The 26,114-nt window shown below is 45.3% G+C and overlaps 1 protein-coding gene across 4 annotated transcripts in view; it reads right to left on the bottom strand.

Moving 5' to 3' along the window:
• PLA2R1 (phospholipase A2 receptor 1) overlaps window positions 1–24,442 on the bottom strand; it is a 127,531-nt gene extending 103,089 nt beyond the window's left edge. For 3 of the 4 annotated variants that reach the window (XR_016230703.1, XR_011387005.2, XM_051847968.3), the window contains exons 1-3: window positions 24,005–24,442; window positions 4,971–5,354; window positions 3,289–3,462 (exon numbers count right to left, since the gene is read on the bottom strand). Coding sequence is in view for 2 of the 4 variants with exons in the window: in XM_051847968.3 (XP_051703928.3) it covers window positions 3,289–3,462; window positions 4,971–5,354; window positions 24,005–24,107 (661 nt within the window). In the remaining 2 variants the exon portion in view is untranslated. 4 annotated transcript variants of the gene reach the window in all.
• Between the last annotated feature and the right edge of the window lie 1,672 nt (window positions 24,443–26,114).

Raw genomic sequence — 26,114 nt, 5'->3', positions numbered from 1 at the left:
AGAGACAGATATGGAATTGAAGGAATTCTATTATGTTTAGGACGTTATTTTATGCCTAGAACAGATTTAACTGCTAGAGAAAGGACCCAGTAGAGAGGAAATACATAGTGGAAACATGTACAAGTCTTGTTGAAACATACTTTGCTGGGCTGAATGTCCAGAATTTCTAATGAGTACTCTGGGGTGTTTCTGATCATTTTCAGTTCTAGCAAGCTCACAGGGAATGCTGATGCTGCAGTTTGAGAATCACTGAGATGCAATTTAAAAGAGGTTGGAGGGGTAGCTCTGGAACCCAGGGGAGGAAGAACATTTTCTCATGTAGGAGGGAGGAAGAACCAGAGGTATTGACCCAGGTAGGCTTAAAGAATAGAGAACTGCAAGTTGTCAAAACTTCCCTTTTGTGATTGGATTTTTTTTCATTATGAAGTGGGAATTGAGGTTATCTGATGAGAATCAGGAGGGAAAAAGAGGTGGGGTACGGTTTAACATTAGAGGAGAATAGGGAGGTTGGGGTGGTCCTGGTGGGGAGTGAGAGAATCGCATGTCAAGAGAGCACACCAGCTGTGTCAGTCCACACAGAAGCAAAGGGGAACTGGAAATCACACATTTGTATTGCTACCCATCTGTCTGCTAACTCACATTTACACCAACTGAATAAGGTGCAGGGACAATGAAATCCTTCCAGAGGTTGGTATCTTAGCATTATCTCAAAGTGTGAGTCTCCAACAAACAAGAGAGACTTGGTCTGGCTCAGAATTGTCTTATGCAAACCCAAATATGTCATCTTTATTCCTGGAGATGTCATATGACATCCTTCACTGCTAGTATGTTTCTGTTTATTAGTACTAAAGTTCAATTTTGTTGATTTGCTAACATTTTTTTAAAACAGCATGATTTTACATGGTGATATTACAAAAATTTCCATGTAAGAGATACACAGTACAAACCTTAACTTCATTCCTCACTCTTTTCTGTCCTATCCACTCATTGACCCCCAAGGAAAAAACTCTCATCGTGCTCAGTCTCTGACACATCATTTTGAGTTATGTTGGCCACTGGGAACCAAAAGTAACAAGAAAGGCAGAAAACTGGAACTGTAATTTACCTCTGTACAAATAAACATGCTTTCTGCTGGCTACGGTAAAGGTCAGGAGAGTTGGGATCTGGCAGGCTGACAAGCCCAGGAAGCTGAACAAATAGATAGTCTAGGGAGTGTACAGTCCAGAGCACCACCAAATCCAGGCTTCCACTGGGGAAATCCGTAATTGGCTACAAATGACAGAGGATGGGGACAAGGCTCTTCTCAGAACCTTAAAGAGAATGATGCAGCTTTCTAAAAAAAAGCTTTATTATTATTAGAGTCACATAAAACACTGTGAATTTTATTAGCATTGGTTCATTCATTTACTTTTAATGATGTCATCATTGGAGATGGAAACGCACAGAGATGATGCAAATAAAACAAGACCTGGTCAGGAGTCCAAGGATTGTGGGGGATCACATGGACATACGCCAAGACCTATCACATTCAGGTAGAGAAGGTTGGTGATTTGATAATTATAAAATACTGAAATGCTTTCATGCTAACTGGTGACTAGTCACAGTCCTGAACTCTTAGAGTGCCCCCTGCTGCCCCAGACTTCCCTGTACCATCCCCCTAAATGATCTAGCAGCTAAAAGGTTACTACCAGCACACCAAGATTTCCACTAGGATTGTTAATAGACAATGCCACATTGACTGTTCAAAGCTAACTTTCAACCATATATGTAGATTTATGTTATTTGGAGTTACCTGCATGTTACAAATTGCCTAATGAAGAATAATTTGCATCACTAGTCACAGGGGTCCTTGTCAAAAATGCAGATGTTTGAGTCCCACATACCATACGCACTGCATCTCTGGGAAATATGTGGCTGGGATGTGCATTTTGTGCCATCTCCTAGGTGATTCTGCAGTATCCTACAAAATACAGTCTACAGTTTCTGGCACAGAATAAATCTGTCTGCCCTGTCTTCTATCTATATGCCAAGTTCTTTGCAGGGAGGATCCTAAGTCCTAAAACTCTTTTTATTCACCACTATGTCTAGCTTTGTGCTTGTTCCCTGAAGAAGAGGGATCATTGATTCAAAAGTGTGTGTTCAAAAGACAAATTGGGGATGAAGACAATGATGAGCAATGGCTCAACCTTGTGAACGTTTACCATAAATCAGTATCAAGATAGATGTATTCTGTGCATCATCTAATTGAACCCACACGTAGTTCTGCTCTGATTTCCATTTGATGACATAGGAAGCTGTGATTCAGAGAAATGGAGGGAGTGTTCTGAATCTCATTATTGGGAGGTGGTAGGATTCTCTTCTTGGTTTTTCTGATTTCAAGACAGACATATTTTACTAAGACATAATGATTTTTAGATTAGAAGTCAAATTTTCAGATAATTTTATAAATCTGATTGTTTGGAATTGATCTCTTCAATTTGCTTTCATTTCAAATTTGTTTGCTGCATTTTATCATATATGTGGAGGGGAGGTAGGTATGGAAGATGAAGAAATTGTAGAAGCTATATCTCTGACTCACCAGAAACAAGGTAAAGAAAACTGAATATAGACAGTAGAGGGTATATAGAAATATTCCCCAATACTTTGGAACAATTGGAAGACCTACAGGAAAATAAAGTGAATGGAGCAGTAACTGCAACAACAAAAAAAAGAACACCAGAGTTATCACAAAACCTTGAAAATCAAGTTAAGAAAAGATTTTGAGGTTAGATCTAGAAAGTGAATAGTGAGAAAAGTGTGTCAAGATGAGAATCCATTGTGGAAAGATAATAAGGGCAACTGAGATTTTAGACCCTTAAGGGCCAGCTGATGCAGGACTTGACAATGGGTTAGACACGCAGTCTGGGTGTGGAGAAAGGAGGGTGGTGGATTGGAAGGGTAACTGGGCTTTACATGCACTAAGATTTGATCTGACATATCCTGCCGGGAAGCCAGGATTAATGAGATCACACAGCATTATAATTTGTCTCCAGTTAAAGCATCCTTATGCACTGAGCTTAATGAAGAATAGCTAATTAACATCTACTGAACATAAAGTAAATAGGAATATACATCAGAATTGTCTTTTCAAGGCCAAAACAAACCCCAAATCAAAATCTGGATTAATGGAATCAGAGTGCTTATCTAGATTTCAGTTTATCAATCCTGGTGCTGTTTTTTTGGATACAGATAACTTCTAATCGTCCTTGATTCATTCGTGAAAACAGAGAAGACTGTATTTATTCTTACTGGGATCTGGGCAGAATCCCCACTTCTCATCTCTCTCATATCGGCTGGTCGTGGCGCACCACAGTGAGTCATCCTGCCGGCCTTCCCGGGTACATTCGTGATGCCACTGATGGTTGTACTGGAAGGGAAACATACACGGCGTCCCGTGGGCATTCCCTTTGCGTGTATACAGATCTAGGAGAAAGAAGTGTGCAAAGTCAGGTAAGCATGACGTCAGCTTCATCTTTGGAAAATGCCAGAGAGTTAATGTATCTTTTATGGACTGAAAATCCCTGGGAGCAGGCACATCCCTCTGTAGAGGGCTGGGCTGAGTGGTAGGCCAGGTGCTACACTCAGAGAAAGTGGTGGTGGTTTTATTTTACATATTCATTTACTTGCGCATTTACTACAGCACACTGCTACAATAGCATACGTTTTTGTGAATGTATAAGAAGAAAAATTTAATGGAGATTATCTTTTAAAATATCTTCCATTCACCCCCAATAATGCAGCCATACACACACACAGCATCTAAACTTCAACATAGGTGTTTATTCATTTACTCATTCAGCAAATATTTGTGCTGCTTTTAAGGTGCCCAGAGCTGCGGATAAAGTAGTGGACAAACCAACGGAAGCTACTTTTTGTGTAGATCTTCTAATGCTGAGGGGACAAACAGAAAGCAAAAGTACATATAAACATGATTTTAGGTAGTGGTAAGGGGTATAAGACAAATAAAATAGGGCATGAAGACAGAATGGGTGTGTGAGTGTGTGTGTGTACTTGTGTGTTTGCAACTGTGTGTGCATGTACAGGTAGAGGGGCACTGTTTTAGGTAGGGCAGTCAGCATAAACCTCTCTGAACAAGAACTGGGAGAAGCAAAGGTACAAGCTTTTGGAAAAGAGTTGTCTGGCAGAGAAACAGCAAGTATAAAGTTCTTGTGATGAGAATGTGTGTGGAGAAAAAGAGGAAGAGACGGAGGATGGGTAATGGGTGAAAGAAGTTGCACAGTAAACCTTGGGGGACAGGTCTGAGGTTATGGAATGTAACTAAGTCACTTAATTTTATTGGTATTTTTTTTTTCTGCATAAAGGTGTCCAAAATAGCAGAGGTATTGAAAATGAAAGCCTTCTTTCCCACCTACCCCCAAACTGAGCTTCCCCACAAATCATGCTTGGCACACACCAAATAACCCCTGAGAGTAGTGTGTCCTTCATCTTCAAGTCCCTTGGGATATGACTGTCACATGGATGCCAGTCAGGCATCAGGGGCATCTGCAGTGGCCTGCAGACAGTCCTCCATATGTGGGGATGAGTTTCAACAATGAGAGAAGTGGTGGCAGGGAGGTTATTATATCTGTGTAGACAAAAGTCTTCACCACAAAGAACATTTTCTTCCACCGTCCTTGTTTCCTCCCACCTTTCTCCCCTCTCCTCTTTTCCACTGATTCCCAAAACTAATTGGATGTCTCTCCTCCAGTGCCTTTACATCCTGAGATGCTCTGTTTAGCGAAATTTAGCACGTTCATCCCAAGACTCCAGGAATCCTTTCACCAAGATCAAAGAAGCAACTAAAATGTATTCATCAGAAGTTCCTTCATGTTCTATGTACTTCTTCCACACAATGCTTACACATCCTTCTTATGGGTAAATGTAATGACAATATACCCCTCCCTCCAGGAGGACTTTGAGATTATTTTTACCTTTGTGCACATGCTGGCAAATGTCTCCACTATCTGACATATAGGATATCCACTTATGAAGACGCTTCCCCGAGGCCACGATGATGTTGTCCTGCTTCACCTGGACCGTGTGCTGCAGGGGACCTGTGATCATCTTTCTGTTACAGTGCCACCTCAAGGAAACGTGGGTGGAGTCACATTCATACAGGCCTAAGGGCTGCTCTGGATTGGATAAATTCAGGCCCAGGCAACCGCTGCCTCCGATGTTGAAGAGGTGCTGGTTTGAAACCCATTTCCACAGCATGTTCTTGTTTGGTTGCTTGCAGCTCTCCAGGGTCAGGACAGATTTGCCTGCTTGGATGCATGACTTAAGGCTCTCACTCTGGATGATGAATATCCCTTTCTCTGCAACAGAAAAAGAAAAGGGGTGGTGTGAAATTTTCACCTACAGTTATGAGTGTCATGAGGATCCCAGGGTGTAAGCTTTGCTGTGTTGCAGCTGCCAGTGTTTCTGGACAGATCTGGAGTCAATTGGTTGGGTCACGAAGGACTTTATTTGCACAAAACAGAGGAGTTTGTTGCAAAGCACGAAAGGACTTACTAGAGCTAATGAGACCTCTGACCTTAGACCTTGCTATGGCTTGAGTGTTCTCATAAAAACTCATGGTGAAATTTAATTCCCAAAATGAGACAATAACAGGTGAGGTTAGGTGGAGCCTTTCAGAGGTGATTAGGGGTATATATAATACATCAACTCGAGAGTGAATCTGTTATAACAGCCAGTTTGGCTGCATCTCTGGAATACGCCCTCCCACCGCGTGAATACCCTCTGCAGTACCCTCCCCCAGCAAGGAGATCCTTAACAGATGCTGGTGCCATGCTCTTGGACTTTCCGACCTCCAGAGACGTATGTTAAATGAACCTCTGCTCTTTCGAAATTACCAGGCCTGGGGCCAGTATTGTGGGGTTAAAAGCCAGTGCTACAACACCAGCATCCCATATGAGGGCCAGTTTGTGTCTTGGTTGCTCCACTTCAATCCAGCTCCCTGCTATTGCTCCTGGGAAGGCAGCAGAACATGGCCTGAGAACTTGGGTCCCTGCTACCCACATGGAGAGAACCGGGTCAGAGTTCTAGGTTCCTAGCTTTGGCCTGGCCCAGCCAGGAGTGAGCCAGTGGAGGAAGATCTGTCTCTCCCTTTCTCTCTGTAACTCTGCTTTTCAAGTAAATAACTAAATCTTAAGAAAATATTATCCAGTCTGTGGTATTCATTGATAGCAACAGGAAGTGGACAAACATAACCGCCTTAACCATACAGGAACCAGGGCTTCCTGGTTGGTCTACTCAGATATGGTGAGTGCTGGTTAACAATAGGAGAGGAAAGACACTGGGTGGCTGGGGATGTGGTTTTCTTCAGACAGATGCGTGGGGGTTAGACACATAGCAGCTGCATCAGGAGCTGCTGAAATGAAAATCTCTCCTACCAAGTTCCTGTGGGAAAGCAAAGGGACAAAAGTTGAGTTTGCATCCTCACTGAGGATTCAAGGCTGGTGAATGAACTGGGCTTCTCCACATCAGCTGTCTGTGCTGCACCCATTGGGAGTAGAAATATGGGCACACTTTGTCACTGGGGATAGACTCATAGGATGAGTAGCCCTGTAGGTCGGGACTGGCAGTGGCAGGTGGATGCCCGAGGCACCAGCTGGGACCAGCTGAGACCCCAGCTCCAGACATGCAGTGGACCCAGCGGTCCCATGGGAACATGGAGAAAGAAGGCATTTTGTGAAATCTCCCTGAGCTCTCCCCATGCAGCCAGGAGGGGTGACCTGGGGGAGGCTCCTGTGGAAAAATCTGGTGGGACTGAACCAGGGACTTCATGTTAGTTCCCTACCTGCTCCTGCCTTTACCTCAAGCTGCGGGCCTGGAAGACACTGATTACGCACCAGTTGCCAACTTGTTTCGTCACAGGTGTTTTGAAGATGGAGATCACGTCTTGTTTCTGTGAGCTAAGCACAGAGGGTACTGACCACTTGGCAGGAGGTTGACTGAACACAGCTGCTGCTTGGGCCCGTCATTGCCTCAGCTGTGTGGCAAGGTCCTGGAGCTCTTTTGTTCTCCCACTGGTGAGGCTCCCCTCTTAGGTTTCACTTTTGTGTATTTTTTTTATTTTTAAAGATTTATTTATTTATTTTGAGAGTCAGAGTGACACAGAGAGAAAGATTGATCTTTCCTCTGTTGGTTCACTCCCCCAGATGGCTGCCAAAGGCCAGTGCTGGGCCAGGCTGACGCCAGGAACCAGGTGTTACCTCTGAGTCTCCCACTTGGGTACAGGGGCCCAAGCATTTGGGCCATCTTCTGCTGCTTTCCCAGGCCATTAGCAAGGAGCTAGATCAGAAGTGGGGCAGCCGGGGTATGAATCAGTGCCTTTAGGAGATGCCAGGGTTGCAGATAGCTGTGCTACAACTCACTGGCCCTGCCTGGTTGTGGAAACTCTGAAGGTCCATTATCAGGCTTCCTTAAAATGGCTGGGGTGGATGTCTGGTGCATTGAGTAAGATGCTGTTTGGAATCCCTGAGTCCTGCATCAAAATGCCTGGGTTTGAGTCCCAGCTCTTTTCCTAACCCCAGCTTCCCGCTAGTGTGCACCCTGGGAGGCAGCAAGTGATGGCTCAAATAAATGGGTTCCTGCCACCCACGTGGGAGACTGGATTGAGTTCTCAGCTCTTGGTTTCTGTGGGCATTTGGGAAGTGAAACAGCAGAAGAGAATTCCCCTTTGCCTCCCCTCCTTGCCATCTCCCTGCTTCTCCCCCCTCCCCCCATTTATTCTCCCCACCTCTTACTTTTTTCCCATCTTACTTTCAAACACAAACAATAAAAAATGGCTGGGGTATAGGGAAAGTCGTGCCATTGCAGTAGGGGCAGAGCAGGGGCCTCTGAGAGACTTGGGACAGTGCAGAAGGAGCCTCCTCAGGTATCAGTGCAAGGGAACAGTCCTTCATCTTGGTTCTTTTGGTTTTCTCAAAGTTAGGCTGAAGAGAACTGATTTACAGCAGGCCGAATCACTTAAGACACTGTTTAAAAAGACTGTCAATGTATTAATGAATGTTACACCTCATTGAATAATCAATAACCTTACTTATAGCCATGTATTTGAAGAATTGAATTAGTTGTCAGAAAATTTCTTTAATCACCATACATCAGAGTAAAAGAGAAAGGAGTTGGGTGAGTGGTTGGGGGAAAATGAATGGTTTTAAGGCTATTTCATTAAGATCAGGAAATTTGTTTTCCTAATGAAGGCCATGTCTGTATGGTTATTAGAAATAGTCATTCAAAATCAAATCTACCTCTCATCAATGTGATATGGACTCTGATAATTAACCTTCTTGCCAACTCTCTTTTTCACCTTTTCATGCTTGGGTAGAATGTTAACCTTAATTTCTGTTGTAATCCACTAATTACTTTCTGGCTAGCCCAGAGTTCCATTAATTTTTCATTAAAGGATAATTATTTTACTATAATGGTTCTGCAGTTCAGCTTCTATCTACTACATACATTCACATATACCCAGCTCTGCAACCTACTGACTGGGTCTCAGCCTATGCACCCGAGATCAGTGAGTAGCCCTGGCTAGTTGTTAAGAGCTCTGGAACTAGGCAGAGTGATTTCAGACCAGCTGTGTAAAATTGGGGAGATGGCTTGATCTTGGTGAGCCTTATTTTTCCAATTTGAACTGGGGATATATATAATCCTATTATGGTCTTGATAATATGTTGATGGTTCCCCCAAAAGCAAATGCACTGGGGGTTTGGTCTCCAGTGGATTATTGTTAATGGTTGAAGGATTAATGGTTGGAGGGTTGATCCAGTTATGGTGTCTGGGAGGTAGGCCTATTCGCTTAGTTCACTGGGGTGTTGTGCTAAGAAGGTAGTTCTCCCAGGAGGCTGTGTGTGTGTGTGTGTGTGTGTATAAGTGTATGTGTGTGTATGTTCAGCTCAGTTTCTCTCCGCTGCCTGGATCACCATATGATCCTTCCTCTTCATGAGCTGCCCAATCCTGGACTGGGAACTACTAAAAGTGTAAACTGAAATAAACCTTCTTCCTTCCTAAATAACTCCCCTCAGGTGTTTTAGTGAAAGTAATGCAAAGCTGAAGAATATGGATACTGATCTCTCAGGGATGTTAAGGATATTCCATTAAATAACTCATGCAATGCACACCCCACATTACCATGGGAAGTAGGAAGATACCACTAAATATGGGTTGTTCCAAGTATCTCTTAGGCTTCCTGATTCTTGGACGTGCAGTTGTAGATCTGGTGCTAATATGAGCATTCCCCCACAAGTTCTCTTTTTCCTTTATTAGCACAAAAGCTTATTGTTACTTTAACTCCTGCAGCGCACAGCAGGTACATACCTTTTAGCTATAAACAATCCTGAAACACCGTGCTATCACATTTTAGGGAGAAAAAATACCTTCCAAACAACCAGAACACAAAATCCGGTCTTGTTGTTCAAACACATGTGCAATTATGAGCTAAGAGTCTTTATCTGTTGATCTTTCACATTGCCCACCTGTGACGTCTATACTGCTGCTCTTTTATAGGAAAGAGAAAAATACATGATGTTGACAAGCAGTGTGCTGATAGGAGAATGGGTGTTTTGTGAAGAAGTAGACGTGGGAATGACACACCACTAAATGTGGGAAGAATGAATAGAAAAAGGGTAAAGAATCAGAACTCATTGATCATACTCATGATCATAAAAAATAAAAACTTTCCAAAGCAAAGATATTAATTCCAATTCCATGCTGTTACATTTTCATGCCAGCTGCGATTATGCCGTAGCGTTGCAGAAGTTCTCTAGAATGTATCATAAACAAGTAGCTGTGGTTTGCTCAAAATGATAAACTTGCTGAGGCTAGCATCGTGGCATAGTGGGTTAAGCCACTGCCCACAATGCTGGCATCCCATATACGTGCCAGTTTGAGTTCTGGCTGCTCCTCTTCCAATACAGCTTCCTGCTAATGGCCTGGGAAAAGCAGTGAAAGATGGCCCAAGTGTGTGGGCACCTGCTGTCCACCTGGGAGACCCAGATGAAGCTCCTGGTTCCTGGCTTTGGCGTGGTCCAGCCCCAGATGTTGTGGGAAGTCTGCCTGTCTCTTTCTGTCTACTGCCTCTCCCTCTCTCTCTATAACTCTTTCAAATAAATACATAGATCTTTTAAAAATTCTACCTCCAATTATATTATGTTAAAAAATTACCTGAGCCTATTTTCCCATTAAGTTATAATAAAATTTGATACAAGCACTGATAATATTCATAAATTCATTGAAAACAACTGTTTTTAAATGGACTGTGAGGCAATCCAAGGCACGTGTTAATATTCTGATTGTTCTTATATGCCCATACAGGTAGTTTTTAACAAGACCATACTGTGAAAATAAGCTGCCAGTCCTTAGTGTGTATAGTTGTTGGATTTCATGAAAGATAAAATCAAATGTGGGAGGAATCAAGATTGATTATATATGTCAAGGACATCAGTTCTGCTTGAACACTGATTAAGTGATTAATGAAGTACTGCCAGAATTACTAAATCTCTTTGCAGGAAAATGTTATTATATTTCCCTTTATAATTATAAGTTCAGGGGGACAAAAAGGATTGATTTACTAGAAGTAACTTATAAGCTAATAGCTATCCATTTTATAAAAAGATAAAATCCATGGCCAATAGATTCTACTTTCTCCTCCCTGGTTCATTTTAAGAGATCATTTCAGACCCACCCTTTGGCCCAATGAAATAACACATACTCTTGAAAGGCATGAGAGGAGAATGTTCCTTGATTAACTGTTGAACTTAAGACACTTCTTTCATAACTTCATGTGGAATATTCATTCATCCAACCAATGAGCATTTATTTGGGGTGCCAGTTAAGTGGGAGACACTCGGTAAGGCAATGGGAGAGGGGTAATTATCTGCCTAAATATCTGTCCTATGAAACCGTACTATTTTTACTGGTATCATGGGAATTTTCCTGCCTTAAGGAAGAGTTCCATCAGTCCCAAAGAAAATATTATAATTGCACTTAAAATAACTCCTTAAAAATAAATGAGGAAAAACAGGAAAATGGGTCAAACTTTAAGACAATTGATGGGGCCTGCACTGTGGCGTAGCAGGTAAAGCTGCCACCTGCAGTGCCGGTATCCCATACGGATGCCGGTTCGAGTTGTGGCTGCTCCACTTTTGATTTGGCTCTCAGCTATGGCCTGGGAAACAGTAGAAGGCGGCCCAAGTCTTTGGGCCCCTGCACCCACATGGGAGACCCAGAGGAAGCTCCTGGCTCCCGACTTCAGATTGGCACAGCTCCGGCGGTTGTGGCCAACTGCGGAGTGAACCAGGCGATGCAAGTCCTCTGTCTCTCTCTGCCTCTCCTTCTCTCTGTGTAACTGACTTTCAAATAAATAAATAAATCTTAAAAAAAAATAAGACAATTGACTGGGCCCCCATCTGATGGGAGATGGGAGTAGACAGGACTCCTTGGTGTCATCAGACTCTCTGACTGGGAAGTATGGGTGCACACATATATACTTGCCCATTTTCCAGGCTGGTCAAACAGACCAGAGCTGGAAGGAATCAGAGTGAGGCAGAGGAGACTAACTAAATCAAGAACATGAACTCTAGATATTTTTTTTTTACAAATCCATTTTGTCTTAATAATTTCATACCAAACTAAGCAAGAATGATATCCACTGTAGGTCTAGCTTTATTTACATATATTCATTTACAACCTAGTAAGAAGAAAATGAACTGCTATAAATTGTTGACAAGTGTTTTGAAGTAGGAGGTGAAATTTAAAATAAGCAGTCATTGAAAGCCTCACGTGACATGTCTGGAATCCTGCAGGAAGATATTTACATCATAGGCTTGCCTTCAAGGAACTCATGTTCTTCTTCTATTCCTTTACTAAAATGTAAAGAAATAGTTGTAACTTAATGCCACAACATATTTTGATATAAGAGTTATAAGCACAATAAAGTAAAGCTAGGGATAGAAAAGGTCAAGTTACTCTAGACAATCAGAGAATTCAACATTCCCTTCCACATTTTTATTCAACAAGTAGGTATTAGGGACCTATCATTTGGAAGAATGGGAGCACACTAGTGGTCAAGACAGGGATGGATGCCTGTACTCATCACTGTGTTGTGGATAGTGGAGCAGGGACCTTCTTTATAGAGAATGCCATCAAAGCTCAGACATGATGAAAAGAATCAGCTCTGGGGTGATGATGGCTTGGCTATATGAAAGATTTTAGTGATAGCAGGGTATGGAGTTGTAAAGAGGTGATTCAGAGCCATTTTATGAAGGACTTGCATCTTACTCAAAAATTTGTCTATGATTCTTTAGATAAAAGAGAGCTTTTAGAAGAAGAGGAGACACAACCAGTGGCATAGAAGATGAATCAGAATGGTGAGTCATTCAACAGAAACATTTATTGGGTACCTACTGTGCTATTTTAGGTGATGGTACAAATGAAGACTCATCACCAAGCTTTGCCTGGAGGAGTTCTCTTTTAGGCGGGATGAGATGGTGCATGAGTGGTACAAGAGTGGACCTGAGAAACAGTTTGCAGACTATTGCTGTGACCAGAGCAGGGACTGAAGGCATTGGCGTCAATGCAATGGTGATGCAGAGGGACTGCTTAGACTGCAGTCAATAGAGTGAGACTTCAAGGGGAAAGAAAGGACAGAATTAGGTGATGGATGGAATGTGAGGATTCTGGGAAAGGAAGTTGCAGTGACTGGTTTTCTGGCTTCTGCTATTCAAATGGCTTGTCAGATGCCTGTGGCCAATCCCTAGAAAGCCGTTAAGTTTGAAGTGTAAAACCTGGGGCTATTTGGACAGCTCGATCTGGCTATCTGAACAGTGTCCACTGGAGGTACCACTACAAAGTCTCCTGAGGCCTTTCCACTTGGCTTTCAGAACCCTTCTGATCACCTCCACCTGCCTTCTATCTAGCTACCTTCTGCTTTAGACAGCTCTCCCCAGAGAACAAAGCCGAATGAAGGTTTGAACTATTAAGCGAATATGACAAAGTGTGAACTGTTAAGTCTGGGTGAGGCTTTTGCATGTAAAAAAGCACTCAGAAATAGAACAATTACCAAAGAAGTATTCTTTTTTAAGGTGGCATTTTTGGCTTTCACGAAGGACTTTCTGGTATTTAATAAATTACACCACGATGATCATCCAATGCAGTTACACACATGAAGTCAGCCTCTGTACTGCTCTATATTGAGGGGTCTAGAAGGAAAAGTTCAAGTGCACAGTTCATGTCAAGTGCAATGTTTAACCCACAGCTTGAACACTGCAATCCAATTTCAATCTGCTTCCCTAGGCCCTTGGGTTTGTCCACCCTACACCTACCCTTGGGCTTACCCACTTCCTGCCCTGCAGCATCTCTTGGGTTTGTCCATTTTCTTGCTGTCCCAACAGTATTTCAGCTGTGGAAAGGAGGTTATCCTGAGGTAGTAGGGGAGGACATCTCTCTTCTGGAACCAGTCTGAAGGGACCTTCTGCAGTTTCACACATTCGGGATCTCTCTGTCTTCCCCACCTAGTGAACAACGGAGCAGATCTGATTGTGCTCCTAAGATTACTCTGAGCAGGAAGGGACGCCGTGAGCTGCTACTCATGGCTGAGTGATGCAGAAAATCTGGAGACTTAATATGACTTTCCAGACCGGTGATGTAGGAATTTCCCATGTTGGACAGCTGCCTGAACAGAGGTCTTTAAGGAACAGATCCATAGAACAAAGTGAGAAGGGGGCCAGCCCTTGCCACCTCTCTGCATGAAGAGGTACCCTGCATCTCAGATCATCTGAGTTTTAGTGTATGGCCCTTAAATTCAGAAGCCTTTGGGTTCTCATGAACTGCCTTCCATGCGTCAACTAAAAAAGTTACCTTAGTACATTTAAAAAAAAAACCCTCACCCTGGCTTAGGACTTCCTTCTCTTTGACCTGTCAGAGTGCCATCAGTCCCTGGCTCTGAGCCATCTTTATCCCTTGCAGCTTCTGAACCTGGGCAATCACCACCCCCACGGGCCCGCAGGACGCCCCTGCTCAATCTCTATGTGGTCCCTTCTGCTTTGTCTTCAGTCTCCAAATCGCCGCCCCAAGTTCCACGAGACACTGAATACTCTTGCTCACATGTGGGAAAAATGAAACCCAGCTTAATCAGCTTCATGGGGTTGCAGTTTGTGTGGCTTCAAATCGCCAGTGACCAACCCCCTGCAGGTAGCTAACCCTTTCGGACCGTCCAGGCCACTTGTCCCGCCCCAGTGCTCCCTCTCTGCCCTTCTCATTTAGCAGGCGCTGACCAGCCCTTGCAGAGGATCTGACCTCTCCTGGGGTGCTTTGCTGTATTGCCTTTTCTTACCAGTGAGTTTTGAAGACCATTTCCCTTTAGGCTTTGAGTCTATTCCCCAATCATTTTCCCTTGATTTACTTGGAAAGTATCTATGAGTCATTGCTGGGGCAAACATTATTACTCACAGTGGCTGGGCTATTATGTTATAGACTGCCCTGAAAATATATGGTCTCAGTACCAGGGAGCCCTCTTACAAAGAGCCAGTCACGGCAAGACACAAAGACAGACCCTGTCCAACTCCCCTACAAATGCCTGCATGTGGAAGTCCCAGTGGAAATGATTCAAAGACTAGGTCACCCAAACAAAAACAGAAAACAACTCTGCCGTAACCAAAACAGCTCTGGAAATGGTGTGACATCACTAAAGGCAGAAGTGCTGACTCTGCGCTCCCCACTGGAACCACTTGGAGAAGGTGCCCCCTTAAAAAAGGACATGTACTTCGATGAAAGGTAGACATTTAAAAAAAGTGAAACATATTTTAATGGTAGACTTATTATTGTTATATATTTATTGCATGAATTTGCAGAGGTTGCATAACAGACTGACTTGAACAGCAGAGATTTATTTTCTGGAAGCTGAAATTGAGATCAGGGCGTCAGCAGGGTTGGTTCCTTCTGAGGACTGCGAGAGAGGGATCTTAGTCGACTCTCCTTGGCTTGGGGGTAGCCACCTTCTTCCTGTGTTTCTTCGCATCATTTGTTCTCTCTGTTTATTTATGTGTCTAATTTTCCCTTTCAGTCAGATTAGGATTACCCTAATCCCCTCATTTTGACTTGTTTTTCTCTGTAAAGACTGTACTGTCAAGTAAGTTCCCATTCTGGTTTCATAGTGTGTTAGAACTCCAACATATGAGCTTGGGGTGGGTGGAAGCATGCAACTGAATTCCTAACAGTCTCTATCTGTCTTTTTTTAAAGATTTATTAATTTTTACTTGAGAGTCAGAGTTACACAGAGAGAGGAGAGGCAGAGAGAGAAAAAGAGAGAGGTCTTCCATCCAATGGTTTACTCCCTAATTGGCCGCAATGGTCGGAAAGGCACCAATCTGAAGCCAGGAGCCAGGAGCTTCTTCCAGGTCTCCCATGCGGGTGCAGGGGCCCAAGGACTTGACCCATCTTCTACTGCTTTCCCAGGCCACAGCAGAGAGCTGGATTGGAAGTGGAGCAGCTGGGACTAGAACTGGCGTCCATATGGGATGCCGGCGCTTCAGGCCAGGGCGTTACCCGGCTGTGCCACAGCGCTGGCCCCCTCTCTGTCTTAATAACAGTGGCCACAAAATTTGCAGGGTCCAGGGTAAAATTAAAATGTGTGGCACTAGCTGGATGTGGGGAAATCAAATCACATTTCCCTTCTCATTGGCCTTTGAAAGATTGCAACTCTTGTGCCATACCAGGCTCAGAATAATACTGCGTAACTGGACTGGGACAGGTGACAGCTTCCTACTCAGTCCCTGTAGAAGATGCAGTGGGGCTGCCAATCCAGTTGGGACAACTGCTGCCACGCCTGACCTGAGACACCACAGGCCTCCACTCCCAGCCCCAGGCTTCCATCCTCTCGTGCACTGTGGTAGGAGGCAGCAAGGGTTATCAGGCAGGAGTTAGGAAGAGGCAGCTGAAAACCCATTCCAGAGAGCTGAGGAAGTGATACCAGGCATAACTGAACTTGAACTGAGGCACCAAGCCTTTGGCCCACGCTTCACTGTCCCATTGGACTTCGTGCATAACACACAAATTCAATTATCAAAAATTATTAGGAATCTGAACACGGCAAGCTACAGATGATCAAACCCTAAGTGTGAGCTCCTTCTGAGCCCTCAGAGCCTGTGCTGGTTCCGTGCCTGGAAGCTCTCCCTGTTCTTATTTGCTATGGAAAAAAGCTTGTGGTCAGCTGCAGAGCCCATCTCTTAAGGCAGAAGTGCCTAAAGCTAGAAGAGAATCTGCTTTGGTGTCCCGATCTGCATGGTGGGTTTTGTAATGGTGTCAGTGCCATAGGACCCTGGTAAGGATTGCATCAGCCACAATTATAAATATTAATAATAGCAAGAGCAAACCTTATCACTGAACACAGATGATGCCCAAAAAAGCAGAATAAGCAAAATAATCACTCTGAATTTCCTGTTTGTATTTTTATCACTGGAAAGAGATGGTAAAATCCAGAAATAGCAAAATTTCTATATTAGCACTATTTCTTAACAATAGTGTCTGGAAAAAGCCATTAATTGAAAAGTCACATGGCCACACACAGAAGTAGAAACTATTTTGGTTGTTTCAATTTTGAACAATATTCCTTTCACTTTGATCAACTCAAACTATAATTTATGTTCCTAGCTAGGCACTGGGATGTCTCATAAAAGACTTTCAAGGATAATTTCTGACAGAAAATGGAGGGAAGCCTCTGTTAATGTCTCAGATATATAACTTTGATAGGTTATATGAGGATTTGCCTAAAAGGAATGAGTTCAGAAGAGTCAATTCCTAAAGGAGCCATCTCCTCAGAAAACCAGATGTAGATAAGCCAAGTGTTAAGTCAAGGAATGGGAGTTCAAGACATAACTGACCTATCTTTGTGGACTGACCTTGCTGGCCATGGGCTTGGAAGCAGCATGTATGGTATCAGTTCTTTTGGCAGCTTATCAACAATAATAGGAAAGAGGTTAGAAGCTTACTGAGAAAGGGTTGAAAGGACCAGGAAAATTGGAAATCCATGCCTATGCACAAAGGCTTGTGAGGAAAAGAGCCAGTCAGAGGAAATGGGATGAGAAAAGTATGAAGTGGAAGAGAAACTGAGGGATGACAGGCAAGGCAAGACAAGAGAACAAGTCCGGATAGTTGGCAGCTTAAGCACTAACCATGTCTTCACTTAAATTCCACATTTTCAGATTAGAAGAATGGCTCATTGCCTAAGGATGCAGGAAGTGCTTAGAACAAGAAATAAATCAATAGCTTTGCACATTTCAGCCTCATGAAAATACTCAGCTCCACAAGTGGAAGTGCAGAGGTTTGGAAAGGAAGAGTTCCAGAGAGCAAGAGGCAGCCATCCTGGTCCTCCTGTTGCAAAAATCAAATTGCATGCTTCCATCATGCAGGGGGATATGAAAGAGATAGGTCATGGGGTCACAAGACCATCCAGATATCCTTTTTTTAGTTAGTGCTGAGTGTGTGGTTTGATCCCCTGTAAGCACAAGTTCCTTAACACTTCTTCATATGTAAAAGCAGGATTATCTATTAACATTACCTGCCTTGGATTCAATGTGTTGATATAAAACAGCACAGAATAACCACTTGCCAGACATTAGAAAATGTTTGGAGCAATAGAGACGGACACTGTACCTTTGTATTGAAATAAATGGAAACTATGGGGAGAATCTCAGGACCACAGCTCCTCCCCAGTGCTGCCTGCAGGGTGGCTCTCACCACCTCCTTTCAGAAACCTCTCCCAGGGCACCTTCTCTTTTCTTCCTCAGCCATGGGGTGAACTTTGGAACTGCTGTTCCTTGCTATTTACAATGGCTTGGACAGCAGCAGGCTCCCATTGTCTCCCTCCCCTCCCCTGCCCTGAAGCCTTGACCCTCCACACAGATGACTCAACATTCTTGTCTAGTGCTTTCTTCACTGCAGCTTGTGGTCCATTAATGGTCATGAAATCAATTAAGTGTATCATGCCCAGCCCTGAATGACAGAGTAGAAAAGTATCCCCATGTCACTTTATATAAGGATATTTTTATACAAAACTTTAATTTCAGAGATACACTGGTGTGTGGGCGCACATAGGAATACTGTGGAGTGTTATGTAAAATGTATGTCTTATTGTGGCTCATTGACAAGAGTCCTGCATTCTACTCTGGCCCTAGCACTGCTCTGACATTTGGTTCTTCATGCTCCTCTTCCATGAGGCCTAGCTTCACCTGTTGTCCCACTTTTGTAACCATTCCTACAACCACATCTTGAATCTGATCACTACCAAGAACAGACCCATTGCCCAAACTTGGGATTTCCATCATATAACTACCATTCCTCCTATTTTGCAACTTCTCCCACTTTCTAACTTTCATGGAGTCTACTGTTTTAAAAGTTTCTTTGAAATTTCTTTTTTTTTTAATTTTTTTTTTTAACTTTTATTTAATGAATATAAATTTCCAAAGTACGAATCATGGACTACAATGGCTTCCCCCCCATACTGTCCCTCCCACCCACAACCCTCCCCCTTCCCACTCCCTCTCCCCTTCCATTCACATCAAGATTCATTTTCGATTATCTTAATATACAGAAGATCAGCTTAGTATACATTAAGTAAGGATTTCAACAGTTTGCTCCCACACAGAAACATAAAGTGAAAAATAATAGATGATTTTTTTTAAATGATGATGAAATCAGATCAGACCTACTGTCATGTTTAATCCCAGTGAGAGTCAAGTTGGGAGTTGATAGTTTCTTTTTTTCTTTTTTTTTTTTTTTACAGAGGATCAGTTTAGTATGCATTAAGTAAAGATTTCAACAGTTTGCACCCCCATAGAAACACAAAGTGAAATATATTGTTTGAGTACTCGTTATAGCATTAAATCTCAATGCACAGCACATTAAGGACAGAGATCCTACATGAGGAGTAAGTGCACAGTGACTCCTGTTGTTGACTTTACCAATTGACACTCCTGTCTATGGTATCAGTAATCTCCCTATGCTCCAGTCATGAGTTTCCAAGGCTATGGAAGCCCTCTGAGTTCTCCGATTCTTATCTTGTTTAGACAAGGTCATAGTCAAAGTGGAGGTTCTCTCCTCCCTTCAGAGAAAGGTACCTCCTTCTTTGAAGACCTGTTCTTTCCACTGAGATCTCACTCACAGAGATCTTTTGCCAGAGTGTCTTGGCTTTCCATGCCTGAAATACTCTCATGGGCTTTTCAGCCAGATCTGAATGCCTTTAGGGCTGATTCTGAGGCCAGAGTGCTATTTAGGACATCTGCCATTCTATGAGTCTGCTGAGTATCTCACTTCCCATGTTGGATCACTCTCTCCTTTATTTATTCTATCGGTTAGTGTTAGCAGGTACTAGTTTATGTGCTCCCTTTGACTCTTAGTCCTTTCATTATGATCAATTGTGAACTGAAATTGATCACTTGGACTAGTGAGATGGCATTGGTACATGCCACCTTGATGGGATTAAATTGGAGTCCCCTGGTATGTTTCTAACTCTACCATTTGGGGCAAGTCAGCTTGAGCATGTCCCAAATTATACATCTCTTCCCTCTCTTATTCCTACTCTTATCAAAACTTCCTGCTCTGAAATATTCTACTGAAGCTGACTTAGCTCAGCCTTAACCTTCCAGGTGGTCTTTTGCTACCTTCTTCAAATACAAAATTGACCATGCATTTCCTAAACTTTAGTGTATGATTTGATTTTCTTTATCCAAAAGCAAAAGCAATGACCAATTCATTCAACTTGACTTGATTTCTAAAAGCAGAGGGCCTCCAGCCAAACTCTTCACTTCCTCATCTCTCTCATGCTTCCTAATATAGATGTGTTACTTCTGCCTGTCCTGTCTGTGAACCTACTCTGGGGATCTATCCCATCCACAGCGTGTGCCTTATACCCCTAAAATGGCCAGTTAGCCATGGGAAGGTCTCTGACTCAAGTGCAGAGCACAGGGACTGGCCAGCATATGGGGCAGGTAACCAGACTGTTCTCTTAGGACATGAAAGGGCTCTTGCCAGGAAACTGTGAGAGCAACACAAGAAGGGTCCTGCAAGTCAAAACAGAAGAAACCAGTCAGTACAAAGGAGTCCTGGACAGGGACCACCATGCAGTCCCAGAGAGGGACAGAGCAAGTAGCTGCTGCATTCCAGTGGTCAGTTCCCAGGAGGCTTGGTTGCATAAGACAACTTGTTCCTGAGTCTCCGTAAAACCCTGGAACCCTTACCACTGGCCCCACATTTGCGTGGGTGACCTCCATGGAGACTTTTTCTTTGCATCTAAAAGAACCCAACCAGAGTGGTCAGCTCACTCAAATGTAATTGTTGCCCCGTATGTGGTTCTTGCCTTTGCACAAGAAATAGGCTCTCCCAGGAATGCTCTGTGTCCTTTTTTTCTGTATTATGACAGCTACCTACTCATCCTTCAAGAAAACAAATGCCCTGTTGTAAGTCTCCAGCTCCCCCGGCCACTCCTCTGCATCCCATGTTATTACAACACCTACCCACTGTTGGGTAACTGTTTGCGTTTCTGTATCTGTCTCTGGATGCTCTGCTACTTGTACAGGGTCATATCCTACTCTTGTTTTCACCTCCCAAACCTAGAGTGAGTGGCACATTCTGTTGGTTGCCTACTCACATCCCCAAACCTGGAGCTCACTCACCTGCAGACAGTTCCTATGCACTGTGACTTTCTGGGTCTGCTAAGAGTATTTCAGGAGGCCACAAACACCAGGGAATTAGTGGCCCAGAAGGGAAAGCAACCCCTCAATCAGTGTGGTGGTGGGAGGCTGCGGATCAATACCTCAGCTTATTTCCTTTGGGGGACTCACTGAGTTCTAACAGTGCCTTAGAAGGTCCTTTGAGCCCCAGTAGCTCATAGTGGAGTTCTTCTCTTCTTAGCCTCATTTCCTCCCTCCCTTTACCATGTTCTCTAGAATCCTCCCCCAAAGAAACTACTTGCCCCTAAATAAATGCCTGTCTCAGGCACTGCCTTGGGATGAACCCAGTTAGCACCAGAGATAAAGCACACAGCGCTCAGCTTGACAGAGAGTGAGTGACTAGCTGAGGCCATGAGCTCCTCACTCCCTTCTCACTGGCATAGGGAGTCAAGAGTGCCCCCTTGTCCTTATCCTGTTTCATTTTCTTCACTCCAGATAGTACTGCAGGTCAAGTATGCTGACCTCAGGTTCATCAGCACTCTCACTTCCCTTGGCCACTGTCCATTCAGGGAAGCCTACCCTGATGTAGCCCTGGCCTCTCTGTACTTCTGCCTCCACCCAGCTGAGCACTGTAGAAGGAAACTCTCCTGCCAGGTTGGTTGGGCCATTTCACATTCATGAATTCCAGCCCTTGCTGTATCTTCAAAACTTTCTGCCTTGCCCCTAGTTCACTTTTCTTGAGTGATGACTATGTCCCCTCTTACCTGTTTGCTTGCCTCTTCTTCCTTCTCCCACTACTCTTCCAGTATCTGAAGTCCTGAGTGAAGTGTCAAGTTTTAGTGCTACATGGAAAAAGGGCTCAAATTCTAGATCAGGGAAATAAGCCACGATGAAACCTCTTGGTATAGCCTGTCAACCTGTCAAATGGTCTGGGCTTGCCAGAGGAAGGAGGTGCCATGGTGACAGTGCCACAGAAATACAACACTTGGGTAAGTTCCGTCTCTACAGATGAGGAAAACAGGCACAGTGAGGTTAAGTAACTTGCCTAAGGTTATGCAGCTAGTAAGTGGCATAGCAGGATGTTAACTCGGACAGTCTGCCTCTGAAACTCATGAACTTAATTACTGTATGACACTGCATATTGATTTCTGCATATAAAACTATTGGTAAATATTGAAAATGTAGCACAATAGAATCCAATATAATCCATCATCTGCCTCCCAATACACATTAAACAATACATGTCAAGCACTTCAGATGAAAAATACTGTTTCTATATTATGTGCATTATTACATACCTAGTATGAGTGGATATGAATCTAAAATGAGTGTGCACTTTTCTCCCAGTGGTCCCATGGATGTCCACCCTGGCTCAAGGTAAACGGAAGTACTGAAACATAACTGGCTCTGTGGTAGGCGTGCTTCAGCTTCCGCATCTGAAGAATGGACGGTGGGAGTCAAGTGTCTCAAGCCTTTTCCAATGCTAAGATTTTGTTGTTTTTCATCTTTGAATAGACAATAAAAACCTGATTTCAAAGCTGGCTAGATGACACCTGAAAGCCCACAGATGTGGGAGATTGGAGTGAGGGAGGGGAGCCTGTGTGAGGATCGCTACAAAATCTCTGTGCTATTTAGGACTTCAGTAGCAGCATTTTCATTTCTAAATCACCCATGTCAGACGTGTGAGCCCCCTTCAGATTTGCAAACTGCTCCTGGAGGTACAGGAGGTAGCAGACAGTTCTTATTTCAGAGTATCCTTAATGTCTAAAAACAGGCACTGATTAGGAGCTGTCGTAGGCCAGGATTTGGGTGTGCTGGATATAGAAAGGATTAGCCCATCAGCTGCTGGCTCAGAGGGTCACAGGCATACATTCCGTGTGGCCCAGTTTCAGCTTCTGTCTGGGCTGCTACCTGTCCTGCCGCCTTCCTATCAGACCCACATGTTTTGCCTTTTTTTTTTTAAGATTGATTTTTATGTATTTGAAAGGTAAAATTTCAGAGAGAGGTCTTCCATCTGCTGGTTCACTCCCCACATGGCCACAACAGCCAGGGCTGGGCCAGGCTGAAGCCAGGCGCCTGGAAGTCTATGCAGATGAATGGCAGTAGGGAAGCCACCATTCACAGCTGTTCCCAGGTACATTGGCAGGGAGCTGGATCAGAAGTGGATTAGCTGGGACTCCAAGTGGAGCTCAAGTGGGATGCCAGCGTCACAAGGCAGCTGCTGGCCACCAGGCCCAGAGTTTAAAATACACAGGAAGAGCTACTGCATGGTAAACTCTTGGTGGGAATGTACCACACAGTGGGGTCAGATGTGAACCCACAGAAACAATTTTTACTGGCCTGACCAAGGAGAGAAGAGCATGTATGACCTTTGGTCACTTTAGAATAAGGTTGGTGTCAAACATGACCCTATTAAACCTCCAAGGAGTGCTAGGAAATGGGGTCTAGAAAAGACCACCTCGAAAGTGTGCACACAGAATACTGGGGAGGGAAAAGAAGTGAGCACAGGCTCGCTGACACTAGCTTAGGCCCTTTCTCCCAACAGAGAGGATGGAAGAGGCCTGGTGCTCCCCCAGGTTCATTTGCCTCCCCACTGCACCCCACCTCCCTTCACACAGCAGCTTTTGCCCTGGGACTTGGCTTTTCTGCCTCACAGGTGGCCATTGCTGATTGCAGGCCCCTGCAGGCCAGAAACCAGGGCTCCTTGCCCACCCCTTCAGTGGGCTTATGTTTAGTACGTGTGCAGTAAAAGGGGAGCTGATCGGTGTGCGCTCCGTGTGCCATGCCCAGAGAAACTGTGCTAAGGGGGTCATTTGTGCCATTCCCCTAGCTCCTCGGGGGCCACAGAGGTCCTCCCTGTCCCGTCCCCACCTCTGCCCCCACCGCCTCAGAGAGGCCTTCATACAGTCTTGTTTTGTGTCCCGAAGGGGCTGAGAGGGGCGGCCTGACCTAGGGCCATTCCCCAGGTCGCTGCGCACATCCCATGCGCTTGCTTTGGGAGGGGACGAAATGAGACATCTTTTTTTGGGAGGATCTCGAATAAACAAGTCCGTTTTCATTTTGTAACAGCTTCTCCTCTCCCGTGCTGGAATCGTCCTGGTTGCCAGAGACCCAGCCTCGCCCCTCGCCGCGCCCCTGCAGAGGCGGGGAGGCTATTGGGCCGCACTGGCGGTGCAGGACCGCCCCAGCCGCAAGGGGCCTTCGTGGGAGTCCAGAAACGAGACCCCCAAAACACGGCCAGCCTCCAGCTTCGCCCCTTCCTGCTCTCCCTCGACCACCCCCGCCCCGGCGACACTCACCCTGCCACTTGAGGACCCGCTCGGGAGAGAGCGCTGCCGCCGCGCCCTCGGTGCAGCGCCGCGGCGCTCCCAGCAGCAGCAGCAGCAGCAGGGACAGCAGCATCGCTAACCACTGAGCTTGCCCGCGCGCCCCTTCTCGTGCCCGCGGGGTCGCAGCCTCCTCCGCGCGGCACCGGTCCCGGACCTCGCCCCCGCGGCGCCCCAATCCACAGTGTGCAGCCGCTCCAGGCTGTGCACGGGGCTGGCGAAGGCCGAGCAGGGAGCTTTTCTCCGCCCTCTCTACTCGGGCTTGGGGAAAGAGAAGAGGGGGTGGCCCATCTGCCCGTCCCAGAAATTCCTGCCTTGGGGGTGGGGAGAGAGGAGGGGAGAGGCTGCGGGTGTGCGCGTTCTGGGGCTCCTCCCGCTTTCAGCGCCGCTCTCTTCTTTCTGGGGAAAGCCAGGAAAGAGTTGGGATGAGCGAGTTGAGAATCTCCAGGACAGGAAGTCTGACATGTGGGTTTGCAAACCCTCCGGATTCTGGTAAACACTGAGAGTTTGGCCTCGGGCAGCTGGGAGTCAACGGAGCTGCTCGGCGAACCCAGGCGCTGTGGGGGCCTCTGGGACTCTGGCTCTGAAGGTGGCACACGTGAGACCCCTAGGGGCCGCCTCGCCGTCCCCACCCGCCTCGTCCCCACCCGCCTCGCTGGAGTAATCTCGACGTTATTCCCTTTGAGCTTTTCTGTGTGTTTTAAAAATGTTTAATATCTGTGAGGGGGCGTATTTGGGGGGGAGGGAGAGGGAGAGAGGGGGAGGAGAGAGAGAGAGAGGAGCTTTCCCATCCTGTTTCGCTTCCTGAATGCCAGTATCAGCTGGGACTGGGCAGGGCTGAAACAATCTAGGTCTCCCACGTGGGTGGCAGGAACCCAATTACTTGAGCCTACACTGAGGCTTCCCAGGGTCAGCACTGGGGCGGGAGTCGGGTGGAGGAGTTGGAATCCTCCAGTGAACCGGTCCGGGGAATCAATCAACCTGGATGTGGGTCCAGGTGTGACTTTGTTGCTCAATGACTGCCCTCTCCTGTTTAAAAAAATAACTCCCTACTCCTAAATTACTCTTCAGTCCAGTACAGTCAGTACAGTTATCTCCCTAAACCAGTAAGCAGGAGCCCCCCCCCCCACACACTAGAATGTAGTCCTTGCAACTGCAGCCCTTGAAATGGGGGGGGGGGGCGGGGGGACTGGAACCTCTCTCTTAATCTTCGTGAGAACAGGCTAATCTAAGACCTTCCCTAAATAGGACCTTGCTGTCAGTTAATAAAACATAGAGGAAGGAAGGAAACAAAAGAGAAAAGAGAGATGGCAGGACCTTAAAGGACTTACTGTTTTCGGCTACTTCCGCAATTGATATCTTTAAAAAAAATTTTACTTATCTATCTGAGGGGCAGAGCCACAGACAGAGGGACAGAAAGGTCCTCCATCCACTGGTTGGCTCCCTAGCATTGCATTGCTAAGGAACATCCTCTAAGTACAAAACTTACCACTGTGGCAGCAGGCAAGCACAGCTCATACATCATGATTAGGTCACAGGGAGAGGCCTTGATGATCATCTCTGGTGAGGAGCAGGGCAGTGAGAGTAAAGGTGCAAGAGGCCAGGAGGAGCCGGAGTGGGCCCAGAAGGTCAAGTGTGTTCAGATAGGTGGGGGCTAGGAGGTGGTCATTCTAGGGTGGTGCAAAGTTGGGAGAAAAAAAAAATACAAAGGTTAGCGCATTAGTCCCTGGGACCTTGGGCCACCTCCCACTGCCAGTGGGAGCTGGCCGAGTCATGCACCTGCCACAGGCTTCAGTTTTATCCTCTGTATAATGAGGACAAAATAACAAAGCCTCTGCTGACCCACAGCAGACACAATTCTGAAGTAGCAGAGCTATGAGCACGGGAAGGATAAGGAGAGGGGAAGCCCGCTGTGTTTCACCTCCAGAGCAACTAGCGTAATGAGAGGTGAGGACAGCTTCCTGGCCCTCCAACAGCACATCTCCCATCCTGCCTTCAGAGGTCTTGGAGGAGAGAGACGGGCTTTCATGTCTTCCTGCAGCACTGCAGCTTCGAGGTGGAAATTGGAGGTGGAGCGCTTTCC

This window comes from Oryctolagus cuniculus, chromosome 3 (assembly GCF_051225735.1).
Source record: "Oryctolagus cuniculus isolate XC-2025 breed Fujian yellow rabbit chromosome 3, ASM5122573v1, whole genome shotgun sequence".
NCBI lineage: Eukaryota > Metazoa > Chordata > Mammalia > Lagomorpha > Leporidae > Oryctolagus > Oryctolagus cuniculus.
Note: the sequence above shows the minus strand (reverse complement) of the source record. Positions and strands in the feature narration are given on the sequence as shown.